The sequence below is a fragment of the Xiphophorus hellerii genome, chromosome 7, assembly GCF_003331165.1.
Source record: "Xiphophorus hellerii strain 12219 chromosome 7, Xiphophorus_hellerii-4.1, whole genome shotgun sequence".
Taxonomy (NCBI): domain Eukaryota; kingdom Metazoa; phylum Chordata; class Actinopteri; order Cyprinodontiformes; family Poeciliidae; genus Xiphophorus; species Xiphophorus hellerii.
In genome coordinates, this window is record NC_045678.1 from 13,440,509 (window position 1) to 13,464,760 (window position 24,252).

The 24,252-nt window shown below is 38.2% G+C and overlaps 1 protein-coding gene across 2 annotated transcripts; it reads left to right on the plus strand.

Annotated features, from left to right (window-relative positions):
* Positions 1-258: 258 nt before the first annotated feature.
* Positions 259-23,482, plus strand: srpx (sushi-repeat containing protein X-linked). Of its 2 annotated transcripts, XM_032568587.1 has the most exons (10): positions 260-451; positions 6,474-6,530; positions 8,842-9,030; positions 14,129-14,305; positions 15,949-16,075; positions 16,199-16,320; positions 17,109-17,288; positions 19,207-19,340; positions 22,687-22,808; positions 22,891-23,482. In XM_032568587.1, the coding sequence occupies exons 1-10, from the start codon at positions 391-393 to the stop codon at positions 23,072-23,074; spliced, it is 1,353 nt and encodes a 450-aa protein (XP_032424478.1). In that variant the 5' UTR covers positions 260-390; the 3' UTR covers positions 23,075-23,482. The 2 variants fall into 2 exon arrangements, with proteins under 2 accessions (XP_032424479.1, XP_032424478.1); XM_032568588.1 differs by lacking the exon at positions 6,474-6,530 and having other exon boundaries at positions 259-451.
* Positions 23,483-24,252: the final 770 nt, after the last annotated feature.

Sequence of the window (24,252 nt, forward strand, 5' to 3'; positions counted from 1 at the left end):
CAGGGGTGTGAATACTTTTGGGCTTGACTGACCCAGAAAAACAAATCTATATTTTTTGAATGTAATAATCTTTTTTTGTTGTTGTTTTAACAGTCATAAATAATGCTAATTTTGTTTCTATGTTTAGACTCTAGCTTTATTGCTGCATTGCAGCTGAATGTGTGGTTGTTCACGTCAGGCCCTGGCTCTCTCAGATTCCCCCTGCCCCCCCATCTTTACCCCTGGCCCCTGACTCAACGCCGGTGGATGCCCTGCCTGCTTTAAAGAGAATCCTCCTTTGTTTCTGGAGCAAGAGGCGGGCTCTTTGGAAAAAGCAGGAATGCGCTGAGAGTTTTCCTTGCAAGCTGTCCTCCTCCTCCTGCCTACACGTTAAAAATTGCCCGTCCTGACATGGAGCTGTGGCCGCTGGGTCTCCTGTTCGTCCAGATCTGTCTCTGCTCCGGATATGAAGGTAAGAGCTGAGTCAACATTTCACAAACATTTCACAAACCCTGCAGAGAAGAGAGGAAGAATGATCCACAAATGACCCACTAGCTTATCTCCTCACTGCCTGGAGGGGAAAATGTGAAGCACCGGTAGCTTTGGCTCAGAGCTGGACAGATTTTGGGGGGCTTTTTGCGGCTGTGTGATCGGGGGTCTGAGTTTGGTGAACTACGGGTGTGTTTACGTGGAAGTTGGGGGTGGAAAGCGGGGGGAGTGCAGTGTGCATCTGGGGACGTTTCTGCACAGAGCTCAGGTCTGTGGCTCCACTCTTTCAGCCTTTATATTCCTACTGTTCACACGTTTTATCAGAGACAGTAAGAAAGATTTCTAATTAAAATAAAGAACATTTCCTCATACATTTTCAAGTAACTTTTTATGGAACAAGTATTTTTCTCTCGGAAAGCCTCATTAGTCTTAGCGTTTCTCTGCAGCAGTAATTAGATGGCTTGCACTTCTGTTAATTAGCTTTTCCTATCTCACTTTGTCACGCCTGAGCATCTTTTTTATCATTTAAGCATAAAACATAATTACATGTTTTATGCATCAAACATAGGAAAGCATACAAGCTTCCCAGATAGACAAATGAGAGAGCCTGCAACAGATGAAGTCACTTCAGAGTTCATGTGAGTATGAAAGGAGTTCAGTGTGTGTGTGGACGTAAGCAGCAGCAGTGGCTATGAACTTGTAGATGGTTGGAAAGCAGCTCACCACCACTGTAAGGTCATACAGGTTGCAACATGAAGACACCCTGACAGACTTAAAAACTGCTCACCAGGTTGCCGGGACTCCAGTCTGTACTTGTGTAAACGTGTGTTTGGATTAATGAGGGGTTTATTTTACAGGGGCTGCCGAGGTGTGTGCTGGTGGTAAATTATGTCTTTCATTAGCAGCTTGTGGCTGCCTGAATGCACAGGCTGGGATGTAGAGATTTTCGTAACAAGTGCTTCTTGCTCTTTTATGACGACAGTGTTTTCGCAAACTTTCATTTATTTTTTTTTTCAGGGGGGGGAGGGATTCTGCTTGGTAGAGCTACAGAAAAATAGTGCACAGCTGTGAAGTGGAAGGAAAAGTGACACACAGTTGTTGCTGAAGGTAAAGGATTTCAGTCAAGATCTACCCATATTCCCCTGACTCTTTTCTTTCTTTGCCTTGTGGGCAGGGAGAGTTCAATCAGAGAGCCAAATATGCAGAATCTCCTTGCATAACATTTGAAATACACAGTATATCCTCCAAATATTGCATTCTAGCAGTCCGCTGCGACTGTGCTATTATGCACACTAATATTGCGATGCTGACTTCAATTACGTATATTGTCCCGCAAAAATGCTTAAAGAAAAATTTCTGCAACCCCAAGGTGTTATTGAGTAATCAATGCAGTTTGTTTGGACAGCGAAGAAGCAAATGGGATATTGTTAATGGAGTTTTGTTTAAGTGCGAAATGTGTCACTCACCACAGCTGTTTTCATATATGGCAAACAGGCAAATCCTCAAAGCCAGACTCTGGAGCCTCCATTCATAAAAAATGGCTCAGTGAAGCAAGAGCCTTTTATGAAAAACTGAATCATGTTCATGTTGTAAAATGAAGGAAAATAGAAGAAAATGTAGAACAATCAACTCATATAATGATTGAAGTGCATGACATGTTATCCCTTTAAAAAATACTTGGTTTCTTTTACTTAAATATTTGGTGTTTTGTTTATTATTGAGCAGGTAAAAATAAGAAATTAATAACAAAATCAACTCTTGCTATATTACTTGCCACAAAACTTACTCCCAAACACTTTGAGAAAAATAACTAGAAATAGAAGATTCTTCTTCATATTAGTAATTTTGTTGCTGGCACTGCAAATGCAATTTCCCACCCCATTAACTATTGATGTTTTTTACGCTACAAATTCATGTAATGTAATGTAATGGACGTTTTTTCAATACACCAACACAAAATGCAATGTTATGAAGTGGAGGACAATGATACCGGGTTGATTCATGTATTTTTGTACAAATAAAATCTGAAAGTTTGCATTTGCATGCAGCCCTCTTTACTTTGTTTCCAAAAATAAATCCAGTGCAACCAAATCAATTCACTTCATAGGTGTAATTAGTAAATAGAGCCCGCCTGTGTGTAATTTAATGTTCTGTGACGAGTTCCCACGTTTCTTAGAGCATAACGAACAAGCGGCATCCTTAAGTATTTAAGGAAGCAAATCTGTGTGAAAATGGGCTTTTTTGGCTTCAAAAAAGTATTTGCAGACAGAACAAAAACTATTCGCCCCACATCTTTCAAATACCCATTTTTACCTTAACAGTGACCAGGCTGAAAAATCATTAGTGGAAGGAAAAAATAAAATAAAACTTTTTAAAGACTGGATAAACGGTATGCTAATTTACTAATGACTATGTTGGATTTTGCACCTTCTGGTTCTGGTTAAATGCTTCAACATTTAACCAGAACAAACTCTTTCCAAAGTCTGACGGTTTGCATTAAAAGGGCCAAGAGAGCAGCTAATTGCAAAATTGGGCTCAGTTATTTTAACTGTGGTTACTCCATGAGGATAGGAAGGAAAAGCTCCTTCTGCTCCAGCACATTTAAAGATTTGGCAGAGATTGTGCTAACAACTCCTTTGATGTAGGAGAGACTGACAGGAAGTTGATGCTGGCAGCTCATTTCTTTTTCATCATCCTGACAGATTCACAATCTAGGAATGGAGAGGAATCTCAGATTGCTCATACTTGCCTTGAATTCATTAGAATGTAGAAACTATTTATGAACAAGCAGGAACGGAATCAACTGGACTTAATCTATGTTTTTTTGGCTGCTGTGTCAGCACAGATCCAAACATAGGCATATCCACGCCACCTGTTGGAGAGAGTGCGGATAGCAATTAGACTCGGTACAGAATGGACTCGAGTGGAAACAGGAAGGCGTGTTCATGTCTATGTGTGTGAGACTGGTTGCGTTTCCATGTGTTAGACTAGCAACCTTCGCAGGATGATCCATTCTCCTCATCCAGTGACTGTCCAGCTCCAACGGATGGATCTCGGTTTCTTATCCTTTTTGTTGCAAAATACTCAAAGTGAAAATCAAAAAAAGATTTATTCTTAAGTTTTTTTTTTTTGTATAGTTCAGCAATAGGGGATAGTATTAAGTGGAGCAACGCAATGAATTTGATCACATCAGTTCACAGATGCAATATTAGTTTTGATATGTTTCGAGTGTCAGGACTTCATGTCAACAACATATTTATACTTGACAGACACCACATATGTGTATTTTATGTGGTTTTGATGCTAAAGCATACAGAAAATGTAATGTAGGAAGGCAGTTTAGAGAAAAATAAATTGACTGATGTTTATTATTATTAGATCCAGTTTGGACTCTTTCACCTCTGAGTGGTTTTCATTTAAACTGTGAGCACACACAAACACACCGACACACAAACACACAGCTGCACAGCCCACTGTACAACTGGATTTTTCTACCTCCCTCCTTCGCTCCACCATGAAGCAGAAGCTTTGCAGTAATTTCCCCATAAGCCGGCTATAAGTCTGACTCAGTAACTGGGTTTTCATCATGAAGTTCATGTCAGGATGAAAGCCTCAAAGCATGGAAAGAGTGTGTGAGTGTGTTTCTGTTACAGCATTATAGGCCCATGTTTCCAGCGAGTTCTACACTGTGAAGACCCACTGCTCCTTATGGGGCCCAAAGACACCAGTGTAAATGGTGTGAATTATGTTTTGGTTAAAGTTGGAGTTAGGAATATACTGGTTAGAGTTAGGGAAAATAACTGAGCTAGGCACAAACACAGTTACTAAAATGGATCAATGCTTGTGTGTGTGTGAGGTGATGACAGCATTTTGTCCCAGAAAGGTTTCAGGTAAACTTACAGAAAAACCATGATAAGAAATCGGGTGGGGGAACCAGATTAGCTCACTGACTGGAAGCAGAGTGGAGCTGAACACTTTTCTCTTATCCTGCAGCACAGAGACCATATTCACTCTACTGTTCATTCCACCTCACTAATTTAACTCCTTCTGTACCAATATCTTCTTATTTGTGTTTCCTTCATCTGCCCCCAACCTCTGTTTTTGAAAACAGTTTTCCTCTCTCATCGCATATCCTCTTATCTTTCACCGCTGCCTCTCAAATGTGTCCTCCAGCGGCCGAACAGCCGTGAGAAATTTTTTTATCAGTTGCTCCCTTTCAATGATTGTTTTCCCAGTTGAAGGTGACTCAGAACGGTCTATGGTAGGTATGAAGTTGAAATCTAAAACTTGTAAATGCTATGTCTCTTTGACGCAGCAAAGAGACATAGCATTTTTTCTTATTGTCCAAGATTAAATCAGAATAATTTCTTCCTGCTTTAGGTCAAGTAGGATTACAGTAATTCTTTCTATTTGCTAAATGCCAGAATAATGAATAATGAATTAAGTCGGTTTCAGATATATTTGTAACTTTATTTAAATTGAGAACTTAGCATTCATTTCTTTTGCATTTTGTGCGATATCCTTTTAAACTGTGGGACATTCTGAATTTTAGGAATTTCCACAATCTTCTTACAAATGTTTCTGGAATATTGGTCTTCCAGCAAAAAATACTAAACTGCACAAAGGGTGATTTAAAATAAACTAAAGGAAGACCAGAGACAGTCATTTGACATTTTATTCTCATTTAAGTTTTTAGTGTTATTGTTTGGAGCAAAAATGAAACAAAATAAAGCCTCTGAGAACTTAGAGGTTTTTTTTTGAAGAACAGGGCCAGAGCACCAGTAAAGCACTGGGACCAGTTTGGTGGAAAAGGTTCTTTCCTGTTTGATGTCTTGAGATGTCACTTCAGTATTTCTGCATAACGTTCTTATGTTGCTATCCATCGTGATAGCACCTGTTTTACAAAGTGGACCAGTTTCTCCTGCAGGTCAAAAAGCTCAAAAACAAAGTGATTCTGCCATTTTTGTTTGCCAAACGTGCTTGCTAAGGAATATTTCCCCAAGAATTGAGTTTTGCTCACTGGGTGCATTATTTTCAAACTTTGAAGCTGTTTTTAAAGTAATGGCTTCTTCCTCTTTCACTGAGGACAAGATGCCGGTTTCAGCCGGGATAACCATTTTTGTTCTAAGGATGATCCATACATTTTTCACCAAAACACATTTACAAAACACAAAACAAGGTTTTTCCTGAATGATGTGTGCTGGACATTCTTATGTTATTTATACCTTTTGCTTGAACAGATGGATGTGACACCATCACACATCTTGAAATTTTATTCAAAGACCAATCAGAATTGAGGAGGTCTTGATTGGCTGATTTTTCCAAGATGTTTTCCCGAAGAAAGCAGCAAATTTGATTTGTTGGCTTAATACATACACCCATGTCTCTTAGTTGGCATTTTATCAATTAACCTACTAATGACTTATACTTGTGGGTTTTTCTAAATGCTCTTCAGTATTACTATAGTGTCTAAAAACTTCTGAATTTGACAAACGTGATCAAATAAATAATCTATGTTTTGCTATTCTGGCATTTAGAACATTTTAAACTCACCTACAACATATAACTTTCACTCTGATTTAATGTTAGACAGTGAGGAAAAGAAAAGACAGATGCTGTATCTTTCATACAGCATCTGTCAACATCTGGTTTCAACTTCAACTCCAGTTCTGAAATAGTAGAACTTTTTCCATTTGCATCAGGACTAGCAAGGGGGCTTCAGAATGAATATTTTCACAAAACATGTTTATTTATTAGAGGAAACAAGATCTTTTGGAAATGTACTCTTTGCGCTTGTGTCCTGTCCAAAAGATCCCCCCTGCAGTCTGATTAAAATGGAAAGTTGAGCAAGTTTTCTCGGCTTGTTTTGTCTGCTTTGCAGCAGCAGCAGACATTACTCTAATGAGTCCAGGGAAAAGCTACAAGGGATTGCTCAACATCTAATCTTGTGCTCTTTTTGTAGTAGTTCTTTGTAGTAGTTTTCTCTTTTTTTCTCTCACTTTCAGGGTCAGGGCACTATGGTTACGGAGACGACGAGGACTGGTATTCTCGTAGATATAAAGGTGACTATGCTGCAAAAAAATGCAGAAATATAAGCAGAACCTCAGAGGTCAAGTAAAACTTTTGTTTATTTTTACAAAAGGTTGTGCTCTTTAAATGTACCTAGCCAGTTTTTTTCCCTGAAACCTAGTATAAAGGAGATTCAAAGACACATACAAATAAGTAAAAATGACAACATTAAGCTGGATCAACAATAAAAAATGTATTATTACATTTTTTGGATCAATTTCATTAGTAATTTACTAAACCAGGAGTATCAGGAAATCACACAGAACCTGCCTGACAGCATAAAGTAGTCAAAAAGACCCCAAAAAGAAACACATTGTGCCCTAATCAAGTGAAATGTCAAGTCAGATTAGAAACAAAATCACTGCCATTTAATAGTCTGGAAAGGTTTATAAAAGCATTTTCAAATACAATGAAAGCCATTGTCCTCACATGGATAAAACATGGGACTGTGGTGAATATTCCAAGAAGTTCTTGATGTATAAAACTAGCTCAAATGGATCACTGACCCCTGCACAACAACATCTAAAGCAGTGCAGACCTGACTTATATCAGCTAATAAGGAACAAAGTTCAACAACAAGAAAGAACTGTGCAAAAATAGTATCCATGGTGAAAACCACTGCAGACGACAAAGAACAGAAAAGGCCTGTTGCACATTTCCCAAAAAAACCTGATGGAAAAGAACATCATGCTGATAGTCAAAGGTGGTGCTACTGTGATGGACTGAGACTGATTCATGATTTAAAAATGTATTTTAATTGAACCATGCCTTCTGATTCAGAGCAGGGAATCAGGCATTAGTTTGTGGCCTTAGGCTCATGCAAAATTGGTTAGTGCAGCAAGATGATTAAAATCATATCAGCAAATAGACGTCTGAATATTAAAGTCCAAATCAAGGTTTTAGAGTGGCCTAGTCGAAGTCTAAACTTAAATTTGTTTGAGATGCTATTGCATTACCTTAAATAGGCCGATATGTTTCCTTCCAATGTCTCTGAATTAAAATCCATCCACACTGATCTCAGTTATCTCAAACTTTTGATTACAGCTTGTTGCATCCAAGGCTAGAAAGAGTTGTTACATTTCGAAGGCAATAAAACACAGGATTTAAATGAGTGGAAAACCCATTATAAATGTTCAATACATGGATCTACCTTAAAGTAACTTACTGGACACACACACACAAAAACAACAACTATGTAAGACTTCCAGAAGGCCTGGTGCATGTTGCTCAAGACCAAAAGATTTAAAGTTTGTTTCCAGCATTTTTGATTTTGAAAAAAAAAAAAGTCAGTACATTACATTCATAGATAAATAGGAACACATACAAAACAGGTATATAAGTCATCACAGGATTTAACGAGGAGCATTTTATTTCAAAATTAACATTTGCTTTAAACATAAACTTTAGATTTGAAGTTATAGTCATTCGAGCCAAATAAAACTCTCCCCTCATGTTAAAGTTTAAATATTGTTTTCTTTTTACTCAGTGGCTGTGGAAACACTATCAACACTCATGTCCACAGTGCAACAGTAAGGGAGGCTGGACCCTCATTTTTTTTAGAAATGGCTTTAAGCCCAAGCTTGTATCTCCTCTCTCCTCTCCAGCTGAGCTGATATGTGTGTTTGTCCTGAGCCAGCAGGAAATAAACTGCAGACTTTTATTTTTCCTGTATTGAAATAAGAAAGTCATGACCCTGCAAATCTTGGCGACAGACAAGAAGTTTTTTACACAGCTTTCTAGACATGGATTAGTTGAATAAATGCAGCCAGATGAGAAGAGACTCATTTGATGTTCGTGAAACATCTCTTTGTCTCACGATTGAGATGAAAATCACCGATTCATGATAAATATGCGGTCCGCAATGAAAACCAACTTAATTTGAATTCTGAACTTTTAGATTGAAATGATCTAAATCATGTAGTAAAGGTGTGAATACCTATAATTCAGTGGTAGTGTTAACAAAGAGAGACTTTTCCAGTTATTTTCTAACAGCCCATAAGAGCTCTTCACACATCATTAAATCTTTTCCTCGGGTGAAGCTATCTTCTGATCCCTCTCCCGAGACACTTTTGGATGATTGGGAGTCACGGAGAAGGTAATGAGAAATCCACCGTATCTGCCGGTGCTCATGCAGATAGGTGGCTTTCCTCTCTCTGCTTTTCCTTTGGTAAAGAAGCTCTTTCAGTCTGCAGGTAAGTGCTTCCTATTGAGCCTCTCCAGCTGAAAGGCCAAGTCATGTACCTGCTTTGATGCACCCAGTGAGAACCCAGTACCCTGTCTTTTAAATTTTTTTTCTGCTCTCAGGAACCCCATGGTGTGCGCCCATTAAGCTGAAGCACGGTGACGTGAGCTGCCACACACCCAGAGGGGAGCACTACAGGAACGTGATGGGGACGCGGTGTAAAATCCGCTGCAAAAGGGGTTACGAATCCCAGAATTCAGAGGTGGTGTGCATGGCCAGCAAGCACTGGTCCTCCAACTACGCTTGTCGGGGTGAGAACCAACATCTGCACACATATTTTATCTTTTTTACCCTTTCAGAGCACCTAGATGAAGTCATCTCAGGGCACTAAAGAGAGAAAAAGGAACAATTCCAGGTCAGATGTTAAATGGTTAGATTTTATGGCTCTGATGTTAAACATTAGGTTAGTTGTCAACATACAATTCTGCTTACATATCATTTGGTCACATACATGGTGCCTTCCACCCATCTCTCTCCTGTAGGGAGTTTCTCTCAGTTTCTCCCATCTCTGGTTAATTGGTACCTCTGTCCCTAAATCAAACCCGGTACAAAGAAGTTTCAGTTGGACAAAGAAGAAAAACATCTTCACTGAAACCTCCGTTATCAGTCCTATTAGAAAAACACCTGCTCAGAAACCTTCGTTATTAGCTCATTCTTCCAAGTAAGCAAACCTAAGTTTTATTTTCCAAGACAGGAGTTTGACAGTCTAGTGATGTCCTGTGCAGACGGCTTGAAGTCATTAAAGGAAGGCCTTTTATTTTTATTACTAATTGTTGACTATTGTAACCCTCAGATAATTTAGCTCTAATCTCTCTCCTTGCTATATGGCCATCACTGTTCACTAATTTTGATTATAATTTTCCACAAAACTAAGTTATTTTTTTTTGCAGCACCTCTTTGGTTAGTTTGTAAAACACTGCTCTAGTAATAAGGTGTAGACACAGCAAAAAAAAAAAACCCAACAACCTTTAAATGTTGAGCAATGCAGATTACATAATTCATGCATTCACAAGCTGTTCTGTAATTTGGACCTCCCATGTACGGTACAAATAAACCCACTTCAAAAAACACAGGAGAGAAAATTGACTGCCGCCCTTCTCTACCACCCTTGATGCACCTCCCAGCAGATGCTGGGTCTATGTGGAGTAAGTCAGCTCTCATCTTTTTGGGCTGTGCTCAGTGGGTGAAGCCCAGAATCAAAGACCAGACCACCAGGTGGTCCATGAAATTAAGGTGATTGGAAGAAAGCAACCTAACTTTTCAAGCCCCTTTACCCCATTTCCAGTTTCTGCTCACTTTGTTTTTCAAGGTCCTTGAATAACCTAACTCCTCCGCTAGGGTTAATTTGCAATTACATAAACTACTAGGAGGAAAAACTCCCAGGATTATAAGGATACTTAAACCCCTCCACTGAGGTGGAGATTACAGTATATTAAATGAGGTAAACCACCCCGTCCACGTTGGGAGTCCTTCTCTGTCTTAAAGCTGCAGTATGAAACTAATAAAAATAGATTTGTAATTTTTGTATTTTTATTTTTATTAAAACTGTCACTATGTCATCTCAGTATAACATGAGACAGATAACTTGTGAAAAAAAATGAGCTCCTCTGGTGTTGTTCCAATGTACAGACATGTACCGCTCCCAGTCAGAAACAACCAATCAGAGCCAGGAGGAAGATCTTAGCGCTGTCAATCAACCTCACGAATGCGCTGCTCACACAGGGTGTATGGACTCTCCCTTAGAGATAAGTGGACTATAGACCATAGTGGGAACAATACAAAAAAAGCCTTAAAGAGGCATATTCACCTCTCTTGACAGTAATTATTATCAACCTAATAATCATGTCTGTGTCGTGATTGATTCAATAATCTTTCTGCTGTGGGATCAGAAAATCCAGAAGATCAAACATAAAAGTTAAAAGTTTAAAACAGCCAGAGAAAATGGTTGAGGATCTGACAAACTGAATGACTAACAGGGGCTATTTTTACTGGGAGAAATGATTAGGTGAGAGGAGGTTAGCAAGAGATGAGTAACAGGTGGTGAGGTAATCTAGCAACAACACTCAGGTTACTGAGGATACCAGGAAACAATAAAAGTTCAAATGAATTTATAGAAACAAGACCTTTCAAAGACAGCGCTCCTTTAAATCAGAATGACTTAATAGTGAAGATGTGAGCAATGTAAACCTTAGACTGATTTGTGGTTTTCTTTAAGAACTGAAGTGCAGATTTTGATGTTTTTTTGTTTTAAAATTAACATTAAATAACATTATTCAACTTTCTATAATGCATAAAACAAAAGGGGAAAAAAGTGCTTCTTTGGTAGACAGATAAATTTAAATTCCCTAATCTTTATGCGATTGTGACAAAGCATCAGATTCCATGCTGTTTATTGATACATTTATAGACAGAAAAAGATGATGTTTTTTGTTTTGTTTTTATGCATTTAATAAATTAGAGGAACAAAATATCATTTTTCAGTGCATAATCTGCCAATCATGGATCATAGCCACAGTTTTGGTTGTGGAGTAGCTCACAATTAAAGTAATAATGTCACTAATTTGCAAAACAATGTCATAATTGATGTGACTGGATTATTAATCCTCAAAGGCGAACATCACAGTAAATAATGACCTTTATATTTTTATTTGCATCTCTTGCGTTAGTCTGTGCTTCTACTGTAAGGCAGCAATAATGTTCTTATGTTCTGAAAAGCATTTGAAATGAAAGGTTTCTGGGAATGCAGAAGAAATTCAGACCGTGTCTGTTCAAAAATTCAGTTTCTCCAGGGAAACTCATTGGTTTTGCACATCACCTGTGGGAAAATAAAGCCTCTTCTTGGCAGCAGATTTTGCTCTGCTGTCTGAGTTTCTGAAGTGTTTCACCTTTTGAATTAATTCAACTTTGACTTCTGAGTTTTTTCAGTAGACATTTGAGAAGCTTTCGATTTTTCTTTGCTCAAAAAATTGTTTGTGTTCTCCTTTCTGACTTTATCGTGTTCAAAAGCATGTAATTCACCAGGCAAACTTTAAAAATAACCAAAATTAACTAAAACAACTCATCGCTGTTGGCTACGTGTGAAGGCCAGCCCACCCAGTGTTATTTTAGATGATCCCAGTGAAACAAATATCACTGTGTATGCGTGAATGCCAGCTTTTTAAAGTCTACTGTCGCAGATAGCATGCTGCCAATTCACACATCCCGAGTGTGAGACTTTCACAAACAAACCTTTTCCCATGTTGTTGTCATGCCGCATGTTTCTCAAGCAGAGCAGCAAATTGATGACTGATAATGAAGCAGGGTGAAAACTGGAGACAGACACGGCAGGTGTGATTGTTTCTCCTGCTGGGTACATGCTGCAGGTTATAATTTCTCCAGTTATGCTTTAAAATGTATTCTGTTTGTTCAGGCTTTAACTTTATGGTATTTTAAAAGATTAACGCTAAACCAGATGGTGATCAAAATAGTCAATCATTTATTTGTCTGATGATAAGGTTGCTTCATCGATTTGGCTTGTTTGTACAGATGCAGAGTCTATTGATGTTAGACTTTGTGAGTGTTGATTAGTTTGGCTTACTTTTATCATGACAGAGGGCATGTGTGTCCACAGAGTGCAGAAAACAGGCTTTACTCTAGTTTGCAGCAATATTGACTACTAAAAAGGTGCACAGAAAATATGTGGGACGCTGAAGGCATGACAGCCTCTGTTTAGCAGAAGAATATAGATTATTGGTCTGTGGTGCCAAAGGCTGCAGCATCATTAGTGCTAGCAATATTCCTAAATAAGAAAAACTTTCCAAAATTACAAAAAAATTGCATTGAAGGCACATGTGTCAAACTCAAATTTGGCCCACCACAGCTTTTTATGTGAAATAATAAACAGCAAATAGGAGCTTCAAGATAACAGTTGTGTGCTTAAATATTATTTTACTAATCTAAGCAAAACATTTTTTATCCTTTTACTGCCTCCAGTTTTTTTCAGTGTCTGAGATCATGGAAATTCACTCAAAACTAACACACGTTTTCGCGCTAATCCACAAATGAGAGTTTTCCACAAAAATGGTCAAAAACATTGAGTCTAAGTGACTGTTTACTCCCACCTGTAGGGGGCAGTATTTCTTACTTCTACTACACCGCTGCCTCAGCCGACTTGACGGGAAGATAGTCTGTGATCCGTATGGCGAGTAGAAGAATGTCACATTTACCGCCAAATATAAGCACAAATATCGCAAAATGTCTTGCAAATATTTCTAAATTAGCTTCACAAAAAAGTCACAAAAACAAACACGAGGTAGTGAGCCATGTGAGGTGTTCAATATTATTTACTTCTAGAAAGAACTTAACGAATGCAGACAAATCTATTTACTAATACTTTAACAGTTTGCTAAAGAGTTTCATCAATTCATTCTGTTACAACATGATGTAGATGTGGCCCAAAATGAAGATGAGTTTGAAGATGAGCAATTGTTTGCATGAATACTGAAGGCATATGTGTGTCATATTATTAGTTTTTTAGATAACAAATATATCAACACACGCTGGATATTAAGCTTCTAAGGCAGCAACCCAAGAGTAACGTAACAACAAAAGAAAATCCCCATTGCCTGGTAACCTTTAAAACTGTAAAGTCCTGCTTTATCATCATTTCTGCTCTGACATGTTTTGGATCTCCAGAGAGGCTGCCTTTAGCTCATATACATGCTGGTGGTATGTGTGGACAGACAGTTTTGGACAATTTAATATTTGCTGTGGGAAAGATCATTCAGCAACAAGCCGTCCACCATAAAGACAGCAGGAAGCAGTTCTTGTCTGGAAGACAGCACTCTGTGAAAGTAGTTTTCATGTCTCAATAGATGTTTTTTTCCCCTCTCCACCAAAGCAGTACCAGTTTTAAGTCTTACTGATTGTGTAAGAACCCATTTTAATTAGATTTTCCTCCAAAGCTCCACTCCAGAGCCTCATCATTACACTACTTAAAGCAGCTTTTGCAGTAAATGTTTGAGCATTTCTTTATTGTATTCTGAATTTCTGCAGCACACTGCAATGCAGAGATGGAGGCAACCAACATAAATCACATTATTTAAGCAGGTTGTTAAACCAATAATGTTTCGTTATTGAGTTGTTTCTGTATTCTAATCTTAAATGTTTTTCATAATTAGCAGAAACAAAGATTTCAAAATATCCATCTGTGCGTGACTAATCTATATGATGTGTTTCATTTAGTGAATTGAGTTACAAAAATAAATGGACTTTTCAATCATATTCTAGTTTACTGAATTCTACCAGACATGTCAGAAAAACACACAGTCTCGTAGAGCGTCTTTATCATGAGCTTGTTTTTGCTCACAGAGATCCGCTGCCCAAAGCTCAACATGCTGGCTAACGGAGGCTACAAATGCTCGGACGGCTCCTACTACAACTCTCGCTGCGAGTTCTTCTGTTCTCCTGGATATTCCATGAAAGGCCAGAAAACATCCGTCTGCCAGCACAACAAGGTGTGGAGCGCTGGAGTCCCCACATGCATTGGTAAGACTATGTTTGTATTTGCTTAGTTTGCTGCTTTAAGCGTAGCCAGAGGATTTCTACAAGATTTCACAGATTTTCCTTGAAACTCCTTGTCAGTTCCAGAGCTTTTTTTTCCCCCCCTGATTTTCTGATTGACGCTTGGAAGAAAGCAGGCCTCTAGACACGAACAGAAATCATACACAGAAAAACTGAAACAGGCAGGCAGCGTTTTTCTTTTCCATTCACTGGAAGATTACACTATTTTCACTTCTTGCTGAAAATGAGTGAGAGATGAAGGAGCTATGTTTTGATGAACACATCAATGAAAGAATGGGTTTGCAACTGCAGTCAGTGGTTTTTTTTCTTCCTTTTTTGTTGAGTGTACAGACTGCACTACAGCCAGCATGTATCTAGAGTGCATTGAAGCTTTAACATTGAGTTTTCTACTTCTTTGTCTACAAGGACACTAAGAAACACCCATGTTTTCACCATATGATTCATTTGCTTTTGTGTTACACTGGAAGGTTCTTTTGACATGTTTCTGATTTCGCTAACATTTCCCTGGATGATTATGTTTGTTTAATGCAACAAACCACCTGGGATTTTTTCTACTCCAGCACAAAGACAAGTGAGACAAATGAGAATGCACTCTCACCCAGTCAAATTTGTATTTGCGTTTAGCAGAACATGAATGTTTTCAGTGTGGAATCATGCTGGAGAAAATAAAATGAACCCTTTGAGACACAGAGAGAGCATAAAAAAAAAATCCCATTCCACGAAGTGCATCTAAAAACAAGCACATTTTTATTTATTCAACTAAATAGTGAGAAATAAATTGCTTACAGTTAATATATTAATATACCTGAGTTTTTATATGTGGTCTTTTTAATTAAATATGTTGTCATGTAGAAACTTCAGCTACCGTAACTCATAAAAATAATTTGACCATTTTTTTAATTTTACCTTTCTGCAGTGACTTTTATTGGGATTTGATGTGATAGACCAACACAAAGTAGTACAAAGCTATGAAACATAAGGCAATGTAAACAGGATCCTATAAATCCTGCAAAACTACCAAGACGTCAGGTCTTTATAGAAATGTGGTTAGGGATAACCATAACGTCTAACCCTAACAGAGCAAAGTCTCTGTACACCGCCATGAGTAAACTATAATAAATTTGTTTAGATCAATGCATAACTATCAGTTGAAATGGTCTAGTCAAAGTCTTGACCTATATCCAAATTATAATTTCTGACAGGAAAGGTTCACAAATTCTGTCAATTCAATGTAACTGAGCTTAAGCTGTTTTGCCAACAGACGTAGGCAAGAATTTCTAGTTTTATACATGCAAAGTTGGAGACACTGAACATGACATCAAACATGTATCTATTGTTTTTATTATTACTTTGCCTGGCTCTACTACATAAAATTGAAGTTAGTGGTTGAAACTTGACAAAATGTGATTAAATTGAACACTTTTGTTTATCACAGTGACATTTATGTGCATAAGACAGAAGGCCAAATTCGGTCTTATTTTCTTTTACTATGTGCTGCTGTTTCAGAGGTCAAGAAAAGAATCTCCTACCATTATCGGTGAACCATTCACGCTCATGTGGATGAAATAAGGATTAGATAAAGATCTCTTTTTTTTATCTGTTTGTAGATATTGATCCCCCGAAAATCAAGTGTCCCAATGTCAAGGATAAGTGGGCAGAACCAGGAAAACTGACGGCGAGGATGACTTGGGACACACCTGAGGGCGTCGACACTGCAGACGGCATCCTCACAGAGTCAGTCCGGATATAACCCTTTGATTCTTTTAAGACCTTTTCTCTTCAGAGTCAGCTAAAATCCTGTTTCAAAACTGGTCAGAGATCAGAGTATAAGATTAAAACTCAACACGGGCTTTGCAGTGTGACCCTGAAAGGGAAACCATCAAAATCCGACTTCCCAGAAGGCCTTCATAAGATGTCCTACAGTGTGTTTGACCGGGCTGGGAACAAAGGGTCCTGCCACTTCACCATCAGAGTGCGAGGTGAGCCTGAGAAAGCAGCTTGAATAGAGCAGCTTTTTTATGTACTTACAGAAAAATGCACTCACTGCCCCACATGTCTATATTTGACCTAAATGTCTCACATCATGAAGCTAATGTTGATAACAAACAACAATAAGCTGAGAGGACATGAAAAGCTGATTTTTAATGTGTGTTATTTAAGTATTAAGGAAATTAAGCTACTCAGACCAACCTACTCCACTGTAAAAAAGTATTTACCTTATTATTCAATGTCCATAAAATGTCAGTCGGTGCACCAAATAATACAAAAAGACATAAACAAATACTTTATCTTGTGGGGAAAAATGACATTTGTGAAATAATGACCATTTTCATGGATTTAATGAGTTTTTTTATCACACATATACAAGTATATATCAATATAAGATTATATATTTATAGAAATTGATCAATTTCAATATATATTTTGTACTTTATGCAAAACAAATTGAGAGTTGGTATTGCTCATTCACTGTTTTGACATGATAAATGTCTTAGTTTTTATAGATTCAGTTCAAAGTTTTTCAGAATCTAAATACCCATGACTGCTTATTAAAAAACTGTCACTGCAGATTCATTTGCTGTTATTGTTTTAGTGTATATGAATAATATTCAATTTATATGTTTGAATTATTAGAAAAAGTCTCAATTCTCAGTATTTGTGTTTCGTGTAAAATCAGATCGCAGTATATCAACTTGAATGCAAAATATATTTTTAATCGCTAACCTGTTTAATCCTGGCTGCTGCTTCTCTTCCTGTCTTTGCCCAGTGCGTCGCTGCAGCCCTCTGTTCCCTCCAGACAACGGCTACATGAAGTGCGACAGTGACGGAGACAACTACGGCGCTACTTGTCACTTCTCCTGCACCGGCGGCTTCGAGCTGCAGGGCGGCGCTGCCAGAGTGTGTCAGTCTGGACTCTCCTGGTCTGGTTTAGACACAACGTGTGCACGTATGTACGGCTCAACACACAAACAACCAAAGCTGTTTTAAATTTAAGATGAGTCTATTATATCTCTTCTTGCATGTGTTAAGTACCGTATTTTTCGGACTATAAGCCGCTACTTTTTCTCCCACGCTTTGAACCATGCGGCTTATAGCCCGGTGCGGCTTTTCTGTGGATTTTTCTTCGACCACCAGGGGGCTCTTTAAAAGGAAATGAGTCACTGGAAGTCAAAATTGGAAATCAAAGAAGAAAGTGCTGATTTTCATTTAGAACAAGCACATGCTAGCAGCACGGAGCACTGAAAAATGTTTTCAAAGTCATACCCCCTCATCATGGAAACAACTCAAAGAAGTTCATATGACGCTGCTTTTAAGTTGAAGGCTATCGATCTGGCAGTGCAGATCCATATCCGCTGTATGTAAGCTCAGCGTGAACGAATCCATGGTTCAGCGTTGGAGACAGACGGCTGTGTCCTTAATAGGAGATTTATTAAGCCGTCTGCTCTCTGTTGCGTCCTGCGGAGATATCAGCAGCTTATATATGTACATTTCCAGTTTTTTTTTAAAAGACTTTGTGGGTGCGGATTATAGGGAGGTGCGTTCTATAGTCTGGAATATACAGTAGTCATTAAGGTTACAAACATATACAAACTAAAAGTTGTGGCTTAAAACTGGGATATGGAAGTAAACTCCAAACCTAAAAATACTATAAGAAGTAACAGATTCTGTTTTTGTGACATATTTGTATATGTGAATATTTAATATAAATTTTAACCTGGAAAATGTAAGAAAAGCTAAATAAAAAAAGAGAAGAAAAGACCAGTTTTATACTCTATAAAATATAAGTAAACATGCAATTTCTATTGAGGATAAATTTGGACACTTTCACATTTATTCCTACTGAAAATGAATAATTCCACGCGGTTAGATCATAATCATTCAGGTTTTTGAAGGAGTTTGTCTGCTAAGCATCATTGTGAGATCTTAAGATCTGTCTGAAGCCTTCAGGAAGACAACTGGAGTAAACAGATCTCAAAACAAATAGTCTACAAGCAGAGGACATTTGAAAGAGTTGCAAACACCTCAAGTCTTTAAGTTCAAACGCAATCATCCTAAAAACAGTGTATTAATTTTTCCACAATTCTGCTTGAAAAATCCAGAAAATTAAATGTGGCAAAGTTTAGAAATTTGAAACAGAACATAGGAACCAAGCTAAAAATTGGACTATGTAAGATAATTAATGCTGCTCTGGTATTCTTCTTTAAAATACCTTTTTACATTTTCGTTTGATATTCTATGTAATAAATAAAAAAATGCTTGTGATGCACTCTATTGGGCATGAAGCTGTACGTATGCTGCAGGGGCGAATTGTGAAACGGCCCCCATGCCACTTTTCCATTGTATTTTCCATAGGTGAGGGCTAAGGGGTTAAAGTCTTGTTTACTGTCTCATCTCAAGGTTTGCACCCCTTCAAAATGATATTTATTGACCAAATAAGTGAGCCGTCGCATTGTGTGAGGTTATTTATTTGGCAGAGCTAATAAATGAATAGTTCAACGGCATTGACAATAAGCACAGCCAGTGCCATCGTTGATCAGCTGAAGATTAAGTGCAAACTGCAGGCTGGCTAATTTGGAGAAGTCCTGGAACGTAGATCCAGATTCAGCAAATTTTTTTTACATGTGTCAGTCATTTCTGATATTGTAGTTTCTGTATGGATTTGGAGGCTCGGTGGAGAAGAAAATAACAGCCTGTCCATCGATTTAAAAAATCCATAGTGAGTTCATTCTGTTTCACGCAGAATGAAGCTCCTCATCGTCAGCCTTAATTATGCAACGCCTCACACAGTGTATGGTAATAAATCTTCACCTTCATGTACTCTCTTGTCATATACTGACTTAATTTTGTGTTCGATGTCATCACAGCCATGAACATAAATGTGGGGGTGCGTTCGGCCGCGGCTCTGCTGGACCAGTTCTACGAGAAGCGGCGGCTCCTCATTATTTCGGCGCCGACGGCTGCCAATCACAATTACCGTTTCCAGATGACTAACCTGCAGGTGAGGCACGACTCGCACACACACACACACACACCCGCACACACCCACACACACCCACACACACACACCCCCGCACACCCCCACACACACACACACACACCCACCCCCACACTCACAGCTTCATCCAAATCCAAGTTGACTGAGCTGGGTGCTGGAGCAGGAAAGCAGCGCGGATAAAGACGACTGCGGTGTGTTTGCGTTGTTTTTATCTTAGCAGAACAATTGAGAAGACGGAGAGGATGTCATGCTGATGATCAGGAAATGTCTCAGCGATGAATAAACGATAGTGACACAGCTCTGTGAGTGGTGGCTTTCCGTCGGTGTTGTTTTCCTCCACTACGTCAGAAACCATTAAGTCAGAGCTTTGTTTAAACCCCTGACCTTTAAGATTCAGCTTATGAGTCGAGAGACTTAATCAGTGTTAGTTCATTAACAGGACCACTGGTCAGTCCGGTTGCTAGTCCTTTAGTTTGATTATAACAAATTGTTTTTAGATTTCCAATCAGATATTGAGTCATTTTTAAACTATTCCTAAAAAACAAGGGATTGTTGGATCACTCTTTAATTAGTCATTCAAAAATGTGTCTAAAATTAACACTGATTAGGCCTCGTTTATTGTAAACTAGAGAGAGTTTGTTCAAGGAGAATCATATGACAGACCTGGTGTGGATTAAAAATAAGACACACAGCTACATATGAGTCCTCACATAAGTAATTTATGTAAATGCAATATCTCCCCTCAGAGTTGATTGGATTAATTAGATTTTGTCTCTGTGTATCAGGCGTCAGATCCATGTTAGGTCATCACTCTGCAAAGATAAATAAAACCCCACAGACCTGTTCAATGTGGTGCAGAACTACACAGATCATAATGATGCCACATATTTCCACAACTCTAAACAACAGAGTTCCTCTGTCTGATATATTGCACACCTATCTCCACTTCAGTATTCTTTAAGCTCCCTCCACCATCTACCGAAGCCATTGTGTGAAAAACTCCTTCACTCTCTTGACTGGAGCTCCAGGTGTCTTCTCCTACATGTTTTTCTGCATTGTGTGTCATCCTGTGCTCATGTCCAAATCGACACTTCATAACATTTGCACATAAATCACCACACACCTATTCTGCAATTCAAACAATTGATAAATAGAGTAGAATAGAAACAGCCTTCATTGTCCTGCAAAGGGGAAACTCAAGTGTAGCAGTAACATCAGGTATGAAGGTTCACACACAATAAAAACATTTTTAAAATGTGGAAAACAACATATATTAAAACCAACATTAAAACAAATGAAGCCAATGTTATTACTTAAACATATGCAGAAAGCGTTATTTAATTTTTTAAAGTGTAACATCCACTTTAATTCCATATATTAGTTTAAACAGAGCAAACAAATACTGCTGCTTTAGTTTTTGCAGAAAATTGAACCAGCTTTCGGCCGTCTCTTTGCAGACAGGCCTCTTCACTTGCTGCTTTTAAGTCCCTTCTTAAGACCCATCTTTTTTCTTTGGCTTTTGGCACAATCTGAGAGGTTTCACTTTGTTTTATTGTGTCTGTATATTAATATGTATTTTATATTCAATCTTTTCTATTTTAGAATTGCATTGTATTTTATGATTGTGTATAGCACTTTGGTCCTGTCGCTGTATAAAGTGCTTCATAAATAAAGCTGGTATGGTATGGTATGGTCTCAGGAGAGACACAAATCATGTTTTTCTACCATCTGTCCAAGTATGGAAAGAATAATATTTATGTTTTCAGCCTTTTCTCTCTTTTTTCAGAAACAAGCTATCCCAAACTTTTTAGAAATTATTAGCCAAAGAAAATGAGGGTAAATCTTGATGGGTTAAGCATGTTCAACAGATGGATAAAGTGATAAAAGAGTCACATTTTGATCAATTTACTAACAGCAGGTTTAGTTACATGACATGGGTATCTTAGTTTTTGAGCATATCAGGTTTACGGTGCGATGGGCGGGAATCGGATAACTAATTAGTTTTCGTTGTGACGTTTGATGACTTGTCACTATTTCATCCATTTACGTCTGAATTATTAATGTGTTACAAAAATCTATTTTCTTCATCATGTTAGTTATGCAAAGCTCTGTAGCTTTGCAGCAAGAAAGTGATGGAGTGGCGACCAATCGATGTCGTAAGTTTCATACAACGACCAGTGGAGATGGGCACCAGTGACCCGGTTTAGACGACAGACAGATAAAGGTTCAGTGAGTTTCATCATTTTTAATTTCTGTGACTGCCAGTTTAGATAATCAGCTTTGAACATGCAGCAGCTTTAATGCTGTTCTGATGACAAGCACACACTTCAAATAAAACCCTCACACACAACAAAGCACAACCCATTTTTAAGAATAATTTATGTGACAAAATCCCACAGTTGTATAAATAAATAAACTTATTGGCTTTTGCTGTGTTATGCAACATGTTTCTGTTTTAATAAAGGTATAATTGCTCAGCTATATACTTGTCTCTTTGTCACAGATGGGGAGCAAACACAACATTATGGTGTTATAGACGGTATTATTATGGCATTATCCATGAGGTTTATGTCCAGCTGGTTAAACATAATTATTTGGAGCTAATTATAGGACTGAAATATAACAGTTCAGCTTTGTTTTCCAGCTGCATCTGACTAGATAAAATGAGTGTTTATTGTTGGCATGATGTTAAGCGAATTACTATTAACAGGATTTCATTCAGCTCTGAGGATGCAGCAGCTGATTGCTTTACATCCTTTAAATAAAATTCATTTTCTTTAATAACATAGAGAAGATTAAAACCATCTTACAGAATCCAGTGGCTTTTTTAAATGAAATTTTCCTCATGAGTGAAAGAAGAGGAAGAACATTTCTCTTGAAAATATAGTTTTCCTTCATTGTCAACATTTCTTTAAATACAGCAAGCACAATTAAATAAAAAAACCCATTTTCTTTCCTGATGATAATTCTCTTTGGATTACAGATTAATAATTGGATTGCAAATGGTCTTTAATAAGAAAATATTTTTTCAGAACGCGAACCGGGTAGAGCTAAAACTAGGCCACTCGAGTACTTCTGGGTGAAGGAAATTTTCAGACCAAAAGGGTTTTTTTATTTTGAATGTAAAATGTGTATATTGTTTTGTACAGTTTTGGCTTCCTTAAGGCTCTTATTGTGTTGTTCTTTTGGGTTTATATACTCCAATAAATGATAAATCAATTACTAAATTAGTTGACGATTATTTCAGTAATCGTCTCATCGTGATTAATCGCTTCACCCCTAGTAAGATCTCCAGTTTCTTACACCCATGTGACTCATTAGCTGTGTAACTTGTGGATCTTTGTCCCAGCCCGCTCAGTGTGGACTGGACCTGAGACACGTCACCGTCATTGAGCTGGTCGGGACTTATCCAGCTCAAGTTGGCCGAATCCGCCACAGGCTTCTCCCACCTGGACTGGCCCTGCAGATCAGGTACTGACACACATACGCACACGCGCACGCAGTCGTGTGTGACCTCAGCAAGCATGACTTTAATCCGATGTGCGTTTCCTAGGATACTGCTCCGGATCCCTCAGAGGTCGTTCCAAATGGTGCTGGTGGACAAGCAGGGCATGGACAAGCAGCGCTACCCGTTCCCCATCACGGCAGCTGAGTTATTCACCACCATCGACACGTTCCCGCTCCGCAAGGACGAGATGGTGTTACAGCAGGAGGCGGGCCAGTTCTGTCAGTCATAAAACAGGAGCTTCCCTTTGTGGAGCACTGATCTTTTTTTGCTCCACAGACACACACAGCTCAGATCATTATGTTTTATGCCACACACTCCTCTCTGAGCTCCTCCTGTCCTGTATCCAGTGTGTGTTTATGTGTGTTTCTGCGTATGATCAAAGATATCTGGCATGTTGTTGATCTGAAGCTGGTCTGAACAGATCACACAGTGCTTTGCAGTCACTTCGAGGGCTGTCACTGTGTGTTTTATTTTATTTTTTATACATTTTTTCAGAGCAGAAATATGATTTACTATTTTGTAAAAAAAAAAAAGAAACTTTGGGAAAATTTCTATTCTTTCTAATATTTATATCTTGCATCTTACTTTGCGATGTACTTTGAATTCATAAAACTAATAAAAAATTAGTAATGCGGAGGCTGTGCTTCTCGGTGATGATGTTTGTTTTTGTGAGTCAGTTTAATTTATTTCTGTGGAGAAATCTCCGTCATCATGATGTCATTTGGGTTCATTAATCAAAAAATGATTGTATTTGACTCAGAGGCTCACCATGTGTTAAACGGAAATGGTTGGTGTAGAAACGTGTTTATAATTTTTAAAACTGCTTTCTATGGCATTGTCATTTTATCTGATACAATGCCTTGTAAACTTACAACAAACACACGTCAGTGCTTTTTATGTGACTGAAAAGCAAAAATGAGCACCCATGAATCTAATTGAAATTGATTTTCAATTAGATTTACATCTGGACTTTGACTGGGCCACTTTAACAGATAATCTGAACCATTTAATTGTAGCTCTGGCTGCAGGTTTAGGATTGTTGCTCTGCAGGAAGATGAAACTCAGAATCAGCTGTGTTGGCCAAGATTGTTGTCAAAAAAAAAAAAAAGGAATTTAAATGTTAGCTCCAGCACTCTGAGCATGAAAGCGTGAACTATAAATATATACATTTCAGAGGAAATAAAACAAAAGATAAAAAATGTATTTACAAGTCCTCTCCACTCCAAGTCTTTTGCAGCTTCCTGCTGGTTTTCTTCCAACATGACTCTGCAATTCGAACCAGTTTCCCCGTCGCTGCTGAAAAAACACACATCCACAGCATGACTCCGACACCACCGTGTTCTATTATCTATTAGAGACGATATTTAGTGGTAAAATAACACCACCGATGGCTTTTTTGTGTCTGAA